The sequence below is a fragment of the Streptopelia decaocto genome (genome assembly GCF_964273445.1).
Source record: "Streptopelia decaocto genome assembly, chromosome: 3".
NCBI classification, from domain to species: Eukaryota; Metazoa; Chordata; class Aves; order Columbiformes; family Columbidae; genus Streptopelia; species Streptopelia decaocto.
In genome coordinates, this window is record NC_138656.1 from 42,494,237 (window position 1) to 42,510,209 (window position 15,973).

Consider the following 15,973-nt stretch of genomic DNA (forward strand, 5'->3'; position numbering starts at 1 on the left):
AGCAATACCAGGAGGTCCTCTCATTTGTCTTCTCTGCAGCAGTACAGGTTACAGAATACGTGCTTGCACGGTTGAAGTGTACTGTACTGCTCTCAGATGTGATTCACATCAAGTTAGCGCCATTCCCCTTCCCTCAGAATGATGGACCATAACTGTGTATTTATTCAGATTTTCTGTGTGTGTAGACAGAAGTCCTTGGGAGCTTTTATTTTTAGGTTTTCTTTGCAACTTCAGAGGGAAGGGAAACACTGGTGAATTGGGGGGTTTTGTTATTTTGTTTAATGAAAGATGATGTTCTAGCATCATGGTACAAATACAGGTCTTAATGGCCTCTCTGCCTTAAAACATAAGGGCATCTTAAAACAGCTGTTATTGAAAAAGTCAGAGTATGAAGGAGGCTTGACATCTCCCAGCTCTGTATTATGTGAAGTAGAGGTTAAATAATGCTCTAGGATGAAAAAAAAAAAAAAAAAAGGAGGGAAACAAAAATAGAAGTTAATTGCTAAACTTGGAGTGTCAATTACACTGGAGTTTATTTCTGCTAGTGGTTCAATTAACTGTAATGACTTAATTGAACCAATAATTGAAGTAATCTTGCTTCCTCAAATTTTAGAATAACCCTTGAAAAAAATAATCTTGCATTTGCCATCTTACCTGCTGTGCGTGCCAGTATGGTGTGCCAGGGGAAGTGTGTTGGAGTAGGGATAGCTTTGCTGTGAAACAGGGGATCCCAGGAGGCAAATCTAATGCTCCAAATCATACCCTGTCTCAAAGGTTTCACCCAGACCTTGTGACAACGCCGTGTTTGGTGCCAGAGATTGTGGCTTGAAAGGCATTTGCATGATACTGCAGTTCTTTTGGTGGTGTAATAGTGTGCGCTATTTCATCTGTTAACATCATCTATTTGTTGATTATACCTACCCTTACGGGCTTGTTGGTGTTAAACTGAGAATTGACTGAGAATTACCCGCCGTTTGTGTATTTCTGAACACTTGAAGTATTTTTAGCCTTTTAACGACTTCACAATCTCCTTTGGAGCGACTGATAAGCAGTATTTTTATGATCTAAATTTTTTTATGGTTTCACCTTATTAACATTTTTTTTTTTCATTTTAATTCATTAATTTCCTGCTTCTGAAGGTTTATGTTTCCATTCTGTGGGAGATGGTGTGAGGGTATTCTTTATCTGCAGTTGTATTTGGAAGTGCTTTTGAGTCCTCCTGACAAACTTTCCTGGGGTATTTTGGTTTCTGGAACAGTTACACTTGAATTGCTGTGTCTCTTGCGCAGTGTGCATGCACAGCTGCTGCTGCTGCCTTGTTTCATCAGCTGCTGCTTGGGTTGTTCAAATCGTTGCAGCTTTGTGATAAATATTACTTGGTACTGGTTTTAAGTTGGCAATTACTGTCTTCTGCCAAGAGGCTTGGTGTGTGTTTGGTATGTTACTTCCCTCCCAAATGAGATTTTGACTAAACGGCATTAAAGGAAATCTGATGTTCTCATCCATGCATACATGGACAAATGAGGTTATGACTGTGCATCCTGGATGGCTACAATCACAATTGCCTCTTACAAAGCTCTGTTTCACAGCAGTCATGGCTTCTCCTTCATCTGCTCTGCCAGGTTTGCACTTTCTATGGCCTTGTAAAACAACATCTTTTCTTCCTTGCAACCACTGGGATTTTTTTGTTGTTGTTGTTGTTCAAGGAGCTATATGAGTACACTGTTTTTTCTGCTCCAATATGATGAATATTCTTTGCTTTTGTTTGGTTTCCTAAAATCTCCAGCTTATGATCGCTGGCCAGATCACTCCTTGGAACACCTTTTAATTGCAGCCATCTCTGCTTCCGTTTTGCTTTTGCTTCCTGACATTTCCTCCCCCTGTGTACAGTGTGCTCTTCACATCTACTTGACTGTCCCAAGTTACTCAGCTTCACAGTGAAGGTTTCGCACATCCACACTCACGCTTCCAGAGGAGTTCTGGTATTGTCATGGAGCCTTTGTGGAAAACCTGTTGTTAGCAATGGGAAATCACAAACTCATCTTGTTCTTGAAGCAGGGGTGGCTCTGCTCCTGATGCCAAGTATTTTTTTAGGTTTTGTATAATAACTGTTAAGCTGCAATTAGGTAGTAGTTTTGATATAGTGCAGCAGAGAGTATAATTTAAAAGCATTTACATTACTGGTTGGTGCTGCTTTTTGTTAGCTGTGGAATTCTGTTCAGGAATTTTTCATCTGAGTCTTTGTGGACCTTTATTTGTGATTTCTTTGGGAAATGAATTTTGCCCTATAATGTGTAGTGGAGATGAAGTGAGCTTTCAAAATTTGTTCATATTGCATTTTTAACTCTCATGGTTTTAACTTCACTAGCAAAACAACCCACTTAAAGTATATAGTAAATTGAAAACCTTGGCCTTCTAGAACAAAACTCTCTGGTCCATGTCATTAATACCTGAACAGACGCATCTTCTTTGATTAGATTTAGTTAATACACCAACAGAGGGAATTGTGGCATTTGTCTTGTGATGTACACACATACGTATATGTATTTATATATTTTTGTGTGTGTATAGATATGTGTGTGGCAACATTCATTTCTAAAGTAATTTCAATAAGCCATTGTGATTATCCTACAGTTGAATTTAGCTTATTTTTCTGAATTATCTTTTGCCAGCTAATTAGATAATAATACTGCAGTTTTACTTCTACAAAGAAGCATCTTAATAATTAAAATGCTATTTGATCCTTTCACAGAGAGAAAGTAGCTTGGTTTACCTGAGTATTTTTCTACTGAATATTTCATGGAGAGATTTAGTTTATTAATACAGACTTTTATGTTTGTGAGATTAACTTAAATACTGGTGTGAATCAGACTTGGAGCAGCACCTCTCTTTTCTTACCCAGTCTGTAATACATTCAAGTCTATCTGTTCCATATCTCAGATTTTTAAGTTATTAGTGGTCTGTGGTTATTGTGAATTCAGTAGGTGTCCCTAATCTGTTCTGCGTTGGACAGAGTGTGGGATTAGAATGATGCAAGGGCCAATAATATTGTTTTGTAAAGCTGTTGGAGATTCGAAGATATTTTTCTGCCATTAAGTTTTGTAATGTAGTCTGCTGCTTTGACGTGGTTGGTAGCTGCCATTGACCGATACTAGCAAGATTTGTGGGTTCTTAGTGCTTCTGAAAATTGGTCCAAATATCTAAAAATGTATTCAAAATTAGCTTACTTTGGAAAACAGTGAGCACTTGCTTTCTACTTATGTAATAATTTACTGCAAGTTTGACTTAGATTTAGAAGACTTTTAGCATAATTGGAAGGAGTGACAAGGTCATAAATTAGCACAGGTTGCTTGATTTGCTATATAATCTTGCATACTTTTTTTTTACTAAAATCTGCTTTTGGTTGCAGTCACTTCAAGGTGTTGAGATAGAGATTATTTATTATAATAAAGAAAAGATCTTCTGCAGAACTAAGTTTCAGGAAGCACTTGTAAAACTTGTAGGTTGAAAAATGGAATTCAGGGAACTTTCTCTATATTTAGAAGGAAGAGTTTGAACTGAAAAAAACTGTTTAAATATAGGATCTGCATGAAAGAATTCTATAAAGACGAATTTGAACAACTTCTGCTCATACAGATTTTGATGGATTATATTTTTGTTTTAGTCAAGTCATTCTTGCACCTTACAGGCACTGGATTTTGTGTGTATTGCTGTATCCTATTTTGCTGATATTATTCGGCCATAGTGCAGTTTCACATATTTGGAGCCTGCTGTTTCTCAGTCTCTAATGCATCCACAATATTTATCAATATATGTGGTTTGGAACTGAAAAGCTTATGAAGTATCTCATATTAACTCTACAATTTTTTAAACCTTTCAAGAGATGACACGAATAAGGAAGAAGATGAAGATGAAGAAGAAGCAGAGGAGGAAGAAGAGGAGGAGGAGGAAGAAGAAGACAACAATAACAATGAGGAAGAAGAGTTTGAATGCTATCCACCAGGCATGAAAGTCCAAGTGCGGTATGGAAGAGGGAAAAATCAAAAAATGTATGAAGCTAGTATTAAAGATTCTGACATCGAAGGTGGAGAAGTCCTTTACTTGGTGCACTACTGTGGATGGAACGTGAGGTAACTTGAGTTTTAGTTAGTGATTACTTCTTGAATTACTTCTAAAATACACTTGTGTATTTTAAAAACTAAATGAATAGACACCTGGAGTGCTAAACTTTCGGTATTGGTGTTCTATGAAGGTCATTGTACTGTATGAAACTATTAGATTTTTAACACTATATAAATGCAGTATGTTAGTTACTTAGAAAATCATCTTAAAATGACTTGATCAAAGAAGGCTTCTTTCATTTCCCACCTTATTTTTAGATTTCTCCATACAAGTGACAGCTCACTCTTCCACAAATTCCTCTGGCTCTCTTAAACCAGTTTTACCTCTATACACTATTTGAATAGTGCACTTAGCTAAGTCTGTATACACACTCTTGTCAGCGAGCCAGAGAATGAACTAGCAGTATGGTACTTAAAAAGAAAAGTACAAGATTCTTAGTGTGCAGCAGATAATTGCATTTCATTCAGATCCAGTTTTTATCCCCTCCAACCCCTCCTGCTCCTGTGGCTGTCTCAAGCTTCCAAGCAAGACTCTTCTTAGCCTAGTGGATTCTTATGCTTTTCTTAATATATGCAGGAGTATATGCTTTTTATTGTCTTTATAGCATTAACGGAAATAAGTTGAAGTATTAATATATTTTTTCCATTTCAGACTACTTTTTTTTCCATTTAAAACTTGAAGCAAGTTTGAAAACTGAACTACAGCTTCTGAGTGGCTTTTAAGCCAATTACCAAGTCTCTGTTTTTTTCCTCAGTTTCAACATACCTGCTCATTGTCCTCATCTGTTATCTTTTACAGTTTATTACGGTGTTTATAGATCTCTTTAAAAAAAAAAAGTCTGAGGCAAATCAGCTGTACTTTTAATTTATTTATTTTTAATCTTCTGGAAAATCTATGATCACCTTCTGTCATCTGGACTTTGATTACCATCCTACCTCTGACCAAGAGGGAGCGACAAATCTCATTTATTCAGTGCTGGCAAGATCTGCTAGCAAAAGTCACAGTTACAGAAGCATGATACTTCTCTCTCTCTCTCTTGAATACACCCCTTTGCATCTAGGCCAGGTTATGTCCAGGATCACCTAAGCCACTGCTGAGGAGGAACGTCTCAATATTGCCAGTTTTTATATTGATCTTTATTAGAAATTTGATCTACAAGAATATGATCTTTCATGCAAACTGTCTCAGGCAACAATTGTAAGCATAGCGGGTTATGAAATCAAGATACTAGGGGAGATGCAGCCTGCTCAAGGTCGGATTTGGAATGTGACTGGCATCTCCATCATTACTCGGGAGTACTTCCTTAGGATCATAAGTTGCTGGAATTTGCATCTACTTGCTGATGATTACTGTGTGCCATTCCAAGAGGTTTCTTGCTTTTAGACTTTCGTGTTGGAATTCACCTGTAGATGTGGCAGTTACTTTCCTTTTTCAGTAAATATTAAGCTGTATACCTGCTATGAGGTGACATGATCAGGTTTTTGTTTGAGCAGTACCACTTAAAATCTGAAGAAATAAGAAGTCAAAAATAAGCCTTCACCTTGGAGATCCCAGCACCCTGGTTCTTAAAGGAGAAATCAAGATTCTGTTTTTTGAAGTCTGCATATTAAATACGTGGATTGATAGCAGAGGCATTATTCCTGTGACTAGGATATATTTGATACAGAAGCATTTTTAGTAAACTTGCACTCGTCTGAGAAGTGAGAGGAGTTGTTTGGACTTTCTTGCAGCAGGATTTGCATTTATATTCTTACCTGGTGTTTGCGAAGAACCCTCTGAAAGGGGATGGGAGAGTAGGATTCTTCACTGAAAAAGATATCAGTGATTGAGAATAAGCTATGAGACTTCACGTGGACTCTGCTAAATGTGGCTAATTTTTAAAATTCAAGTAATATTACTTAAATTTTTGGATTTGACAGTACGAGTGGATAAGCCTGAGTGTAAGGCAGCATCTAAATGTTTTGATATTTTTGTAATAAGTCAAGTCTTGTGTGATGTAATAACTTGATATGGCTTTTTGTCAGTCACAGCCTGGAAAAATAACTGTTTTACTTGGATAGGGGGCAATTCCCTCTTCTTATTCATCGTAGTTTACTTCTAGCCTTCAGCAGGGACAAGTACTGTAACATTAAGTTATGGGATGTACTGAGCTAGGATAGAATTTTCTAATCCAGGATTTTTCTGTCATTCTCATACTCCTCAAAATTGACTTTCCTGTTTCCCCTCTTGGTTATTATGCCATTTAATGGCCTGTTCTTTAAACCCATAAGTCTGAGCAGGAATCCTAAATAACTACTAATGTTTGTTATCACAAGCTAGCTTCAGTATCGGTTTGGGATTCAGAATAATTGTGTGTATGTGTGTGTGCACGCACACACTTTGGGGTACTTGGAATAGAGTTTGGTGTACTTGGTATTCATCTTTGCTAATTTATTTTAAATGTTATGGAGCCAGTGACACTAATGACTGTGGAACTTTTTTGTTTTAAAATAGTAAGCAGAAAATACAAAAATCAAATATAGTGTAACAGCATGTTGAGCTACGTTACTTCACTCTAAAGGGTCCTGTTGTTCGGTCCTGAGATTTAGGTGATGCGTGTCTCTGGTAAAGGTAAGGAATTGTAATGTTCAGTGGAGCCTGACTTGTAGTGAAAGGGAACGGTAAAAATCTCTGCTCTGTTAGAGAGAACTGTTTATGTTACCACTTGTTAGCCAGAAAAAAGCTCATGAGAGAAACTGTATTTCTTCTAACAGGCCAGTCATGTTCTGAATTATGTATGCTTCATATGGAACTGAAACTTCCCTGGGGCCCACAGTGCCAGTTCCTTCTGTAATAATTTTAATTTTCAGCTGCCAGTGCAAAGAAAAGTTCATTGTGTAAGTGTTTGAGGTGAATTTCTTCTGCAGTGTCTTCCCAGTAATTGAAGACAGAGGATGTGTATTCAGAAAGAGTTTAGGTTGTTTTTATTCTGTGTGTTACCTGGTACGATATCACAAGATGTTATTCTTGAACATGTCAAGTGTTTAAAACTAAGACTTGTTATTTTCAACATTTCTTTCTTTAGAAATCTGAATGTGAAAGTGCTAATTTCTGTCTTGGTTTTTTGAAGCATTAACAATATACAAATTTTGGACTTAACAGTAAACCACTGAAATTAAAAGAACACGTGCAACCAAATTTCAGGTTCTTGAGAGTAGCATATGTCATGGAGGAGAGGATTATTAAAAATAAATAAAATTAAAAATCAGAGTCCTCATCTAATATTCCAGCACTTGGTTATGAGGTTAAGTCTCCTCCTTCCTTTTTTTGATCACAGCCAAAGAAAACATTTGATTCTTCCTTGTTAACAGATACAGACAGTATACTGGAACTTCTCAGTGAATTTGCCAAGGCTTGCTAGTTCTTTAAGGTCACTTGTCTTTCTGAGAAGGTGGTACCTTTGCCAGCATATACCTAGAGGCTGGAAAAGTACACTTCCTTCCTTGTTTCCCCTCTAGTACTTATGTGGAGGATTGACTGTGCTATATCTGAGAACATGTTATGGTTTATTTTAGCTTGCAGTTGGTACCTATGGATGTAACAGAATCGTTACATATTCTTGTGCGAAGTTCCAGTAATTTTTTTTTGCCATATAATCATTCTTCCTTTTTTCCTTCCTTCCTGTGCAAACCCACCTCTCTGGCAGGCATTCATTTTAACCAGTGAGGCAGAAAAGCTTCTCTCCTTACTGGCTTATCTTTGTGTTCATTTTGATAAGGCAAAGGGAATGTTTCTTCTGAAGTCATTCAATTACTTATTAAATCCCTCCTCTTGGTTCTCAAACCAGTCTGTGCAAACTCTTTTAGAAACACCTTCCCATCTCACCTCCTTCCTCTCCACTCTCAGCTGCTCACTTTAGGGAGCTGAGGTAGGCAAGTGTGGAAGACGGTGCTGCAGTAAAATGACCCAGGCCTTCTGGAAGCACATATTTCTTGTAAGGAGAGCTGAAGAACTTACTTCATAATGTGTTTTTGTTTTCTTTTGTGAACAAGTTGTCTAAAGCAAGATTAGGGATGAAGTAAGTTTTTGTGTTTTAATAAGGTACAGTTCTATAGACTCTAGTCTGAGTCAGACACACTCTTCAGATGTAGCTTGGCATCTGGTGCGCTGTACCACTTTCAGGGTGCTTTGTCATGCAGTAGAGTGTAATTTAGGGTCAGGTTGTCAGCTGTGGCTTGGGATGTAGCCCTTTTGCAGGAGCTGTTTCAGCTTGGGGTCCAGTTGTCACAGGTTTAGGCAAACCATATGTATCTGATGTGCGAGCAGTGAAAGGAGCTGTGCATTGCAAAGGTGTGAAGTGTGTGCATCTGATTCCCTGCAGAATTCTATGACACTGGGCCTCCTTGCAGGGTCTGACTACTGTTCCTGTTGCCATTGGGAGTAGAGCAGGATATGCTTTGGCCAGGAGTTGTGACTGTCACACATAAATTTTCAATTTGTGCTACTTGAGATGAAGAGTTGTGACCACTGCTTCTAATATTTAAGACCCTGTGGTATCTATATATATCCTCTTAAGAGTCTGCACTTCTTTTCTCTGCTTCAGTATGGCCAGTTTATCAGCTGTCACCCCAACAGGCACTACGGTAACGTTGAATCACGGACAGTTTGTGCAGTGCACAGACTTTGCATAGGGCGAAGATAGAGCAGCATGTTTGAGGCAGAAAGGACACTGTCAGAATAATTGCTTTTCACCATGTATTTGTCTAGAGCTGCATTCCTGCATGCATTTAGACATAATTAAATACTCCTACATTTATGTGGGTTGTAAAGTCTATTTGGCAGTCTACTTAGCAATATTCCTTGTGAAAAGCACGTATTTGACGCGAAGAAAGATTACATCAAATAGGGTTTCCCACAGCCTCACAGAATATGGGATTTTTTCCATACTAGAAAGTACTCTGCAGAGTTGTATTTCAGTTTTGGAGAGAAATCTCAGCCTGTTTGCCTACATGTCATCTGGCAACAGGATAATTACAGCTGTATCTGCAGCAATAAAGGTAGTTTTTGGATATTGTGGTCTGCATGGACTGCTGCTAGATTTCATTATTTTTATTGTCACATGGAGGGGGGGAACCCAACAACAACAAAATACATCGTTTCAGAAAACTATTTTTCAGAGACTACTGCTACTCCATTTTTTCACTGTATTATTAGATTATATTTAAGTTAATAAAATAGAGTATTTAGCTTCTGGCATTCCTTGTATAGATATTAACTTAGGCAAGTTTTCAACTTGCTTTCCTGTATAGTCTATTTTTCTCTAATTCTTTTTAATTTATGTATCAGTATTGTAGATATAGTTGGGAGTAGTTGCAAAGAAGATGAATTGGGAGTGTATCAGCAGTCAGTGTATATATCAAAATGGTGGTCAAGTAAGCTCAGCTGGAAAGCCAGCATGATCATGAGTGCATTGGGCCGGGCACCATGTCATACTAGTTTTCTGGGGGTGTGTGTGGTTTTTTGTTTTGTGAGTTGTGGGCATTTTTGATGTTTCTGGATCTTTGAGGGTTTTTTTAAGTTGGTTTCTTCCCCTCTGTTTTCATGTTTACACACGGGGATCAGAATTTGTGTGGCTGTACATTGGGGGAAAAGTTAATACATACTAATGTTTAACTGACCTGTTTCTTACTCAAATGGTTCGTGGAATTGAGTTGGAAGTAAGACAGCAGATTATGTTTATTGGGAGGAAAAAAAAATGTTTGAATTGATTCTTGAGGTTTTTCAGAAATACACAATGAAACTGGCAAGTACAGCACCATAGTTACAGTATATTCTTACTAATAACGTACTTCTCTGGTCTTGGATTTGTATTTAACAGGTCCAACCTTAGATAGTAAGGCACCTGTTTTTAATATCTTGGTGCTATTTAGTGTGGTTTTGTCTAGTGTCATTCTGATAGAAAATGGAAACCTTTACCTGAAAATGAATTGAAAAATGTTAGTATTAAGTTAGTGACTCCTGAGTTTTAGTCACTCCAAATATCACTTTGCAGACACTCAGGCTCAAAATAATTTATTTTTGTGAACTGGTCACATTTTATGTAGTTGTAAGAATTTATTTTATTTTTAAGGTTTTACAGTATATATACAAAGTATACGTCTTGGAGATCCATGCAGAATTATAATTCTGGTAGTTTGTTTTACCTGTATATGTGGATTTCAAGCTGTTCAGTGCAGGTTGGAAAAATACCAACTTTTACTCTTACCCATCAGCATTAAAAGACTTTGTCCTGTATGTCCCAGCATATGAAGAATTCAACCTTAGCTGAAACTTCACACATGCAAAAGTACACATATGGCTTGTTTATTAAAATTTCAGTTCGGTTTTTATATGGCTAATTGTTTTGTTTTTCTTCCATTAATTTATCTTATGATGTCATGATTATCTGCTTAAAACCATAAACATGTACTTTTTTTTTCTTTTAGATATGACGAGTGGATAAAGGCAGACAAGATAGTGAGGCCAGCTGATAAAAATGTACCAAAAATTAAGCATCGAAAGAAAATAAAGGTAGTTTCTGTCCCTTTTACTCCCTTGCTCCCCCAACTTTGTTTTAATGTATCCTTAAGTACTTCCTCCTCCTTCCTCCCCCCACTTTCTAACCTTTTGATTGACCTACAAATTCTTGACAGTAAAAGCAATTTCCTAGCTTTTTAAAAACGAAAACTTTTTAAATCAAGTTTTTGGTGGTTTGTTTGGTTTGCACTTTGGGGGTGGAGGGGTGAGAAAGCTTCTCTTCTTTCTTGTATTTTTAAATGAAATTTATGTATGCATTTGTAAAAAACAAATGCGAAGCATCCAGTTAATCATTACTGGGAGGAGCCAGCTCTGGGGGGGTGAAATTTGGGAGCTCCCTCTGCTGCTTGTGGAGAGCAAACCTAGGACTAGTCCACGTGTATGTGACTATCATTTTATTTCATAGCATTTGTTTCAAAATTCATTCTTTGAAAACTGGTAATTATTATGATATATGCCTTTGGCAATGGGATGCAAGGAAGCCCACCCCCACCTGCCCACCCCCAGAACTGTGGTGCCTCTGGAACCCGAGTTTTGTTCTAGAGCTCCCTGCTCACTGTGACACAGCGCAGGGTGTCCCAGCCCTGCCACTGCCGAGTCTGGCATCCTGCAGTGCAGCTGCTCCTACAGCACTGGCTGTGTTTGCTTTCCTGTTTGTTTTAGTGTGAAAAAGTTCCTGTCCTTGGTATAAACATCTTGGCATGGGTCATAGAAAGGTATTTGTGATCTTTTAAACAAAGAGGAAAGCATTGCTTAATTGTAATCTACCTTAAGAGGTATGCTCAAATGAGAAGAGTTTTTAATGTTTTCTTTCACACAGAATAAAACTGACAAAGAGAAGGAAGAAAAATACTCTCCTAAAAACTGTAAATTGCGACGTTTGTCAAAACCACCTTTTCACACCAGCACATCACCAGAGACTGGGTCCAAACTTGACAGCACCGAAGCCAAAAATACTGAACAAGCTCCAGTTAAATCAATAGAAATTACTTCTATCATTAATGGACTACAAGGTATTGTACTTAAACTTCTTTTGTAAATGGCCTTTAAACAGTAGTAAATGATCATGTAGAACAACTGATGCAACTGTACGCTTGAATCTCTCTGGCTAATTATAACAACATCTTCAGAAATAACCCTTGGACAAAAGCAATATTCACAGCTTCTGAAAACAGGTATTGTGGATTCAGTGTATGTTAAGTCTTAAGAATTACATCCTTTATGTTGCCATCCTTTTTTTTGTTTCATACACAGCAAAGCATTTTTGCTTCCTATATTATTTCTAAATTTTAAATTTTTCATTTACGTAACTTTTAGAATCCATGATTTTTTTTTTCCTTCAAAATCAGAATTATCGAAGGGAGGTTTCCTATCAGCATGTCTGTTGTTTCTAACATTGTTTTCCGCTTCCCACACATTTACAGCAGCATTATCATAACTAGTTGCTTCTCTTCATCCTTGTTTTAGCGTGTGCCTCCAGAAAAAGAAAACATATATAGTATAGCTAGTTTGGGTAACCAGCATATTTTGTGAAAGTTTTAGGAATTTAATAGTCTTTCAGACTTATTAGTTTGGATGACATTGGGCACTGGGTTCCAAATTTGTAGGTAGAATTACAGCCAACATAATCTATTAAGCTCCATTTCCTTAGGAAATGAGAAACAAAGCTATTAGCGCTGATGATAATGACACTATTATTAGTGCTATAATTAAGCTGTAATTAACTTTTGAGTACAAAAGCACAATTTGACATACACGTGCTAATATTTTGGGAAGCTAAATGTTTTCCATATTACATAATTTCCAGAAATGCTTTCAATTGTATGCAATTCTTTTATCACTTAAGTCCACATAGATTCATGCTGGGGATTCATTTTTTTTCTGTTGTTTGCACGTTTTTGGTTTTAAGTGTGAAAGGCTCTAATGTTTTACTGGTTTTTTTTTCCCTCCAATTTCAGAGCTGCTTGCTCAAAACTTTTTACAGATTTTTTTTTTTTTTCCCCTAAAATGGAATGATTGATACTGTTGTATTCAACTTTCATCTGAATGGCACAGCAAAGTAAATAGATTGAGAGGAAAACTTGATGGACCTGATTTTTTTTTGGTTAATGTGGTGTTCTTTTCTTTTATTTCAAATAGCAATTTTGATACCTCTTACATTATAATAGTAGTGTAGTTTTGATCTTCTAAGGTATGAGAAAAGCAAGTGTTAGAAGACCATTTTAAGTGACAGAATTCTAGGAACTGTAGACCAAAATGTTTACCATAGATGTTTAATTAGAAAAAAGCAAACAACACTGGAAGGGTTGTATAAAAGTTGTTTTCAGATTGAGGCTTAAAGTAGAATTTAAGATCCTGCCTATCTTAAATAAACCAAGAAAAACACCTGAGGCAATGATTCTCAAGGTATTTTGTCATATACACCTCTTTCTCTGTTAGTGTGCTCTTCTCTAAGTTAGTATTTCAGTAAACCTTTTTCTAAAAAGTTAATAAAATTTTGATCATTTCAGTAAATTTGGTTGACAGTATTGCTTTTCTTCTCTGTCACTGGTTACATTATAATCTTTAAAGAGGTGGTGTGGTGAGTTTTAGTGAGGAATTGAGAATGAGAGATGGGAAGGAGGATGAAAAGTTAGACTAGCTATGCCAACAAAAACAGATGAGTTACAAATCAAGGAGTTACCCATATATTTGAGCCAATTCTCATTGTTTCTCCTTATATCCATATCTTTTCCCATAGAATGGACTTGTTGATTCTTTCCCCTTTATGCTGGTTCTTTTTTTCTCAGTTTCTTTATTCCTGTCTCTGAATTTTGTTACTGTTGCCCTACATTCTTACTGTTCATACATTTCTCCAAGTGCCTTTCATTATTGCTTTCATTTCCTTTTTGCAGGCTGATCATCAAGCTGGTTTGTTAGAGATTATCCACTGTCTTTGTTCTGTCCTTTTACACTGTGGATTCTCCAGGGAAAATACTGTTTCTAATCTGGGCTTTGGGAAAAGGACAGACAATGGTAGTATTTGTAGCCCATAAGAAATATTTAGAGTTTTTATGTTAAGCATGTCTTTCAACTTCTGTTTTGGTTATGTAGAAGTTTGTATTTTATGGATTGGTGCACACTCTGTTTTCTCCACCTCTTCAGAAATTCCTGGAGATGTGCTGTATAATACAGAATTTTCATAGTTTTCTAATCTAGCCATAATGCCTTTTAACAGAACAGGAAATAAATTTTCGAAGTAGTCTTCAGGAAGTACCATTTAAAATATATACTACTAGAGATCCCTGTAGCATGTGTTCGTATCTGTACTTTTTTCTCTAGTTGTTTTTTTAAGAATTCTTTGTAACCAGAATTAAGATAAACTTTTTTTTTTCTTTTAAATTTATTTTTAATTAGCTTCTGAAAGTTCTGATGATAGTGAGCAGGAAGATGACCAAAGTGCCCTGAATGTACATGCTGATGGCAAAGAGGAGTCTCAACATGAAGCTGTAAGCCAAGATAAAAACGAACTCCGTTTAAAAGAACAACAGAGCAGTTCATCCCTCCCAGATGAAACTAAAGCTCTGACAGATGTAGTAGTGCCCAAGTCGGGATCCAAGTCTCCTGAAAGATTGCGAAAAGAGATGGAAGAATTATCTGAAGATACTGACTCTGAAGGAGAAGATGAAGCCACAAAGAAGAGAAAGGATGTAAAAAAGGAAGTAGTGGATAAAACAGCAAAACCACAGGTGAAACGTGGTAAACGAAGATACTGTGTTGCAGATGAATCTTTAAAGACTGTGTCACCTAATAGAAAGGATGAGAAGTCAAAAAACAAAGACTCCCTTAGTTTAGAAAACAGCAGTAACAGCTCCTCAGATGAAGATGAGGAAGACAAATCTAAACTGAAAATCACTCCAACTAAAAAGTACAATGGACTAGAAGAGAAAAGGAAGTCCTTACGGACAAGTACTTTCTACTCAGGATTTTCTGAAGTGGGAGAGAAAAGAATAAAGCTTCTAAATAATTCTGATGAAAGACTTCAGAACACCAGAGCGAAGGATCGAAAAGATGTCTGGTCAAGTATTCAGGGACAATGGCCGAAGAAAACGCTGAAGGAACTGTTCTCAGACTCTGACACTGAAGCTGCTGCCTCCCCTCCACACGCTGCTCCTGAGGATGCTGCAGCAGAGGAGCAGCTTCAGACTCTTGCAGAAGAAGACATTTCTTTGCCTGGCTCTGAACTTGAGAAATCTTTGCCAGCTAGCGTGGACATTAAACCTGTTGAGGAGAAACCGACTGATGTGGGTGAAAAGAAAGTTGAATTTCCAAGCAGTGGCAGTAATTCAGTGCTAAATACTCCTCCTACAACTCCTGAATCGCCTTCGTCTGTAACCGTAACTGAGTCCAGTAGACATCAGTCCAGTGTAACTGTCTCTGAGACGCTGCCCCCAAATCAAGAAGAAATACGAAGCATTAAAAGTGAAACAGACAGCACAATAGAGGTGGACAGTGTTGCAGGGGAGCTGCAAGACCTCCAGTCTGAGGGAAATATTTCTCCGACAGGTTTTGATGCCAGCGTCAGCTCCAGTAGTAGTAATCAACCAGAGCCAGAGCATACTGAAAAAGGTAAAAGAAAGGGTAAACAGAGCTGTTTTCAACCTAGCCAGCTCTCGTTTTAGCATTGCTGATATATTTTCATTCTGTTATGGTTACACTGCTCAAAAGTTAGTTGTTGGGGAAAGAAAATGCCAAGTATGGCATGCATAGGCAACCATTTCAAACTTGCATCTTATGAAATTAATTAAAAAAAATACAAATCAAGCTCATAAGAAACTTTGACCTTATTTTAACTGTATGTCAGTTTCAGATGTGATTTTGCAAATTGAAGTTCCTATCCTGAGACCACTAGAGAACAGGGGATAATAAACACTGAGCACTTGCGCATCTGATGTCAGTGTACTGCTGTGTGCTATTTAAGTATTCACAAGGCTGGATCCAGAAGCTTTTTTGTGAAAAGCTTCACTGGCTCTTTTACAGTTCCATCAAAAGTACAGCTACTTTCACTGTGTTGAAGTGCCTAGAAAAATATTAATCTAAGGGAAAAAACAAAACCAAACATGTCTGAATATGGAAGAGATGATGGAAGTGGTTTCTTCATCTCAACAGATTTCAGTTAATAATGAACTGGATTTTCTCAAAATTACTTTAAGATGTGTTATCATCATCATTCTGTTTGAATTGTTCTTTTGAAAGAATGTGACAAAGTGTGTTTCCTTGAACAAAGGAGAGAGTTCGGAAGAGGTAAATAGGTAGC

The 15,973-nt window shown here is 37.2% G+C and overlaps 1 protein-coding gene across 5 annotated transcripts in view; it reads left to right on the forward strand.

The window, feature by feature from the left end:
* Positions 1-15,973, forward strand: part of ARID4B (AT-rich interaction domain 4B) — a 93,251-nt gene that overhangs the window by 68,808 nt on the left and 8,470 nt on the right. For 4 of the 5 annotated variants that reach the window (XM_082048502.1, XM_082048505.1, XM_082048503.1 and 1 more), the window contains exons 17-20: positions 3,882-4,130; positions 10,587-10,671; positions 11,498-11,690; positions 14,074-15,285. In XM_082048502.1, coding sequence (XP_081904628.1) covers positions 3,882-4,130; positions 10,587-10,671; positions 11,498-11,690; positions 14,074-15,285 — 1,739 coding nt within the window. The remainder of the gene's footprint in view (positions 1-3,881; positions 4,131-10,586; positions 10,672-11,497; positions 11,691-14,073; positions 15,286-15,973) is intronic. The other variant, XM_082048506.1, reaches the window with a different exon arrangement.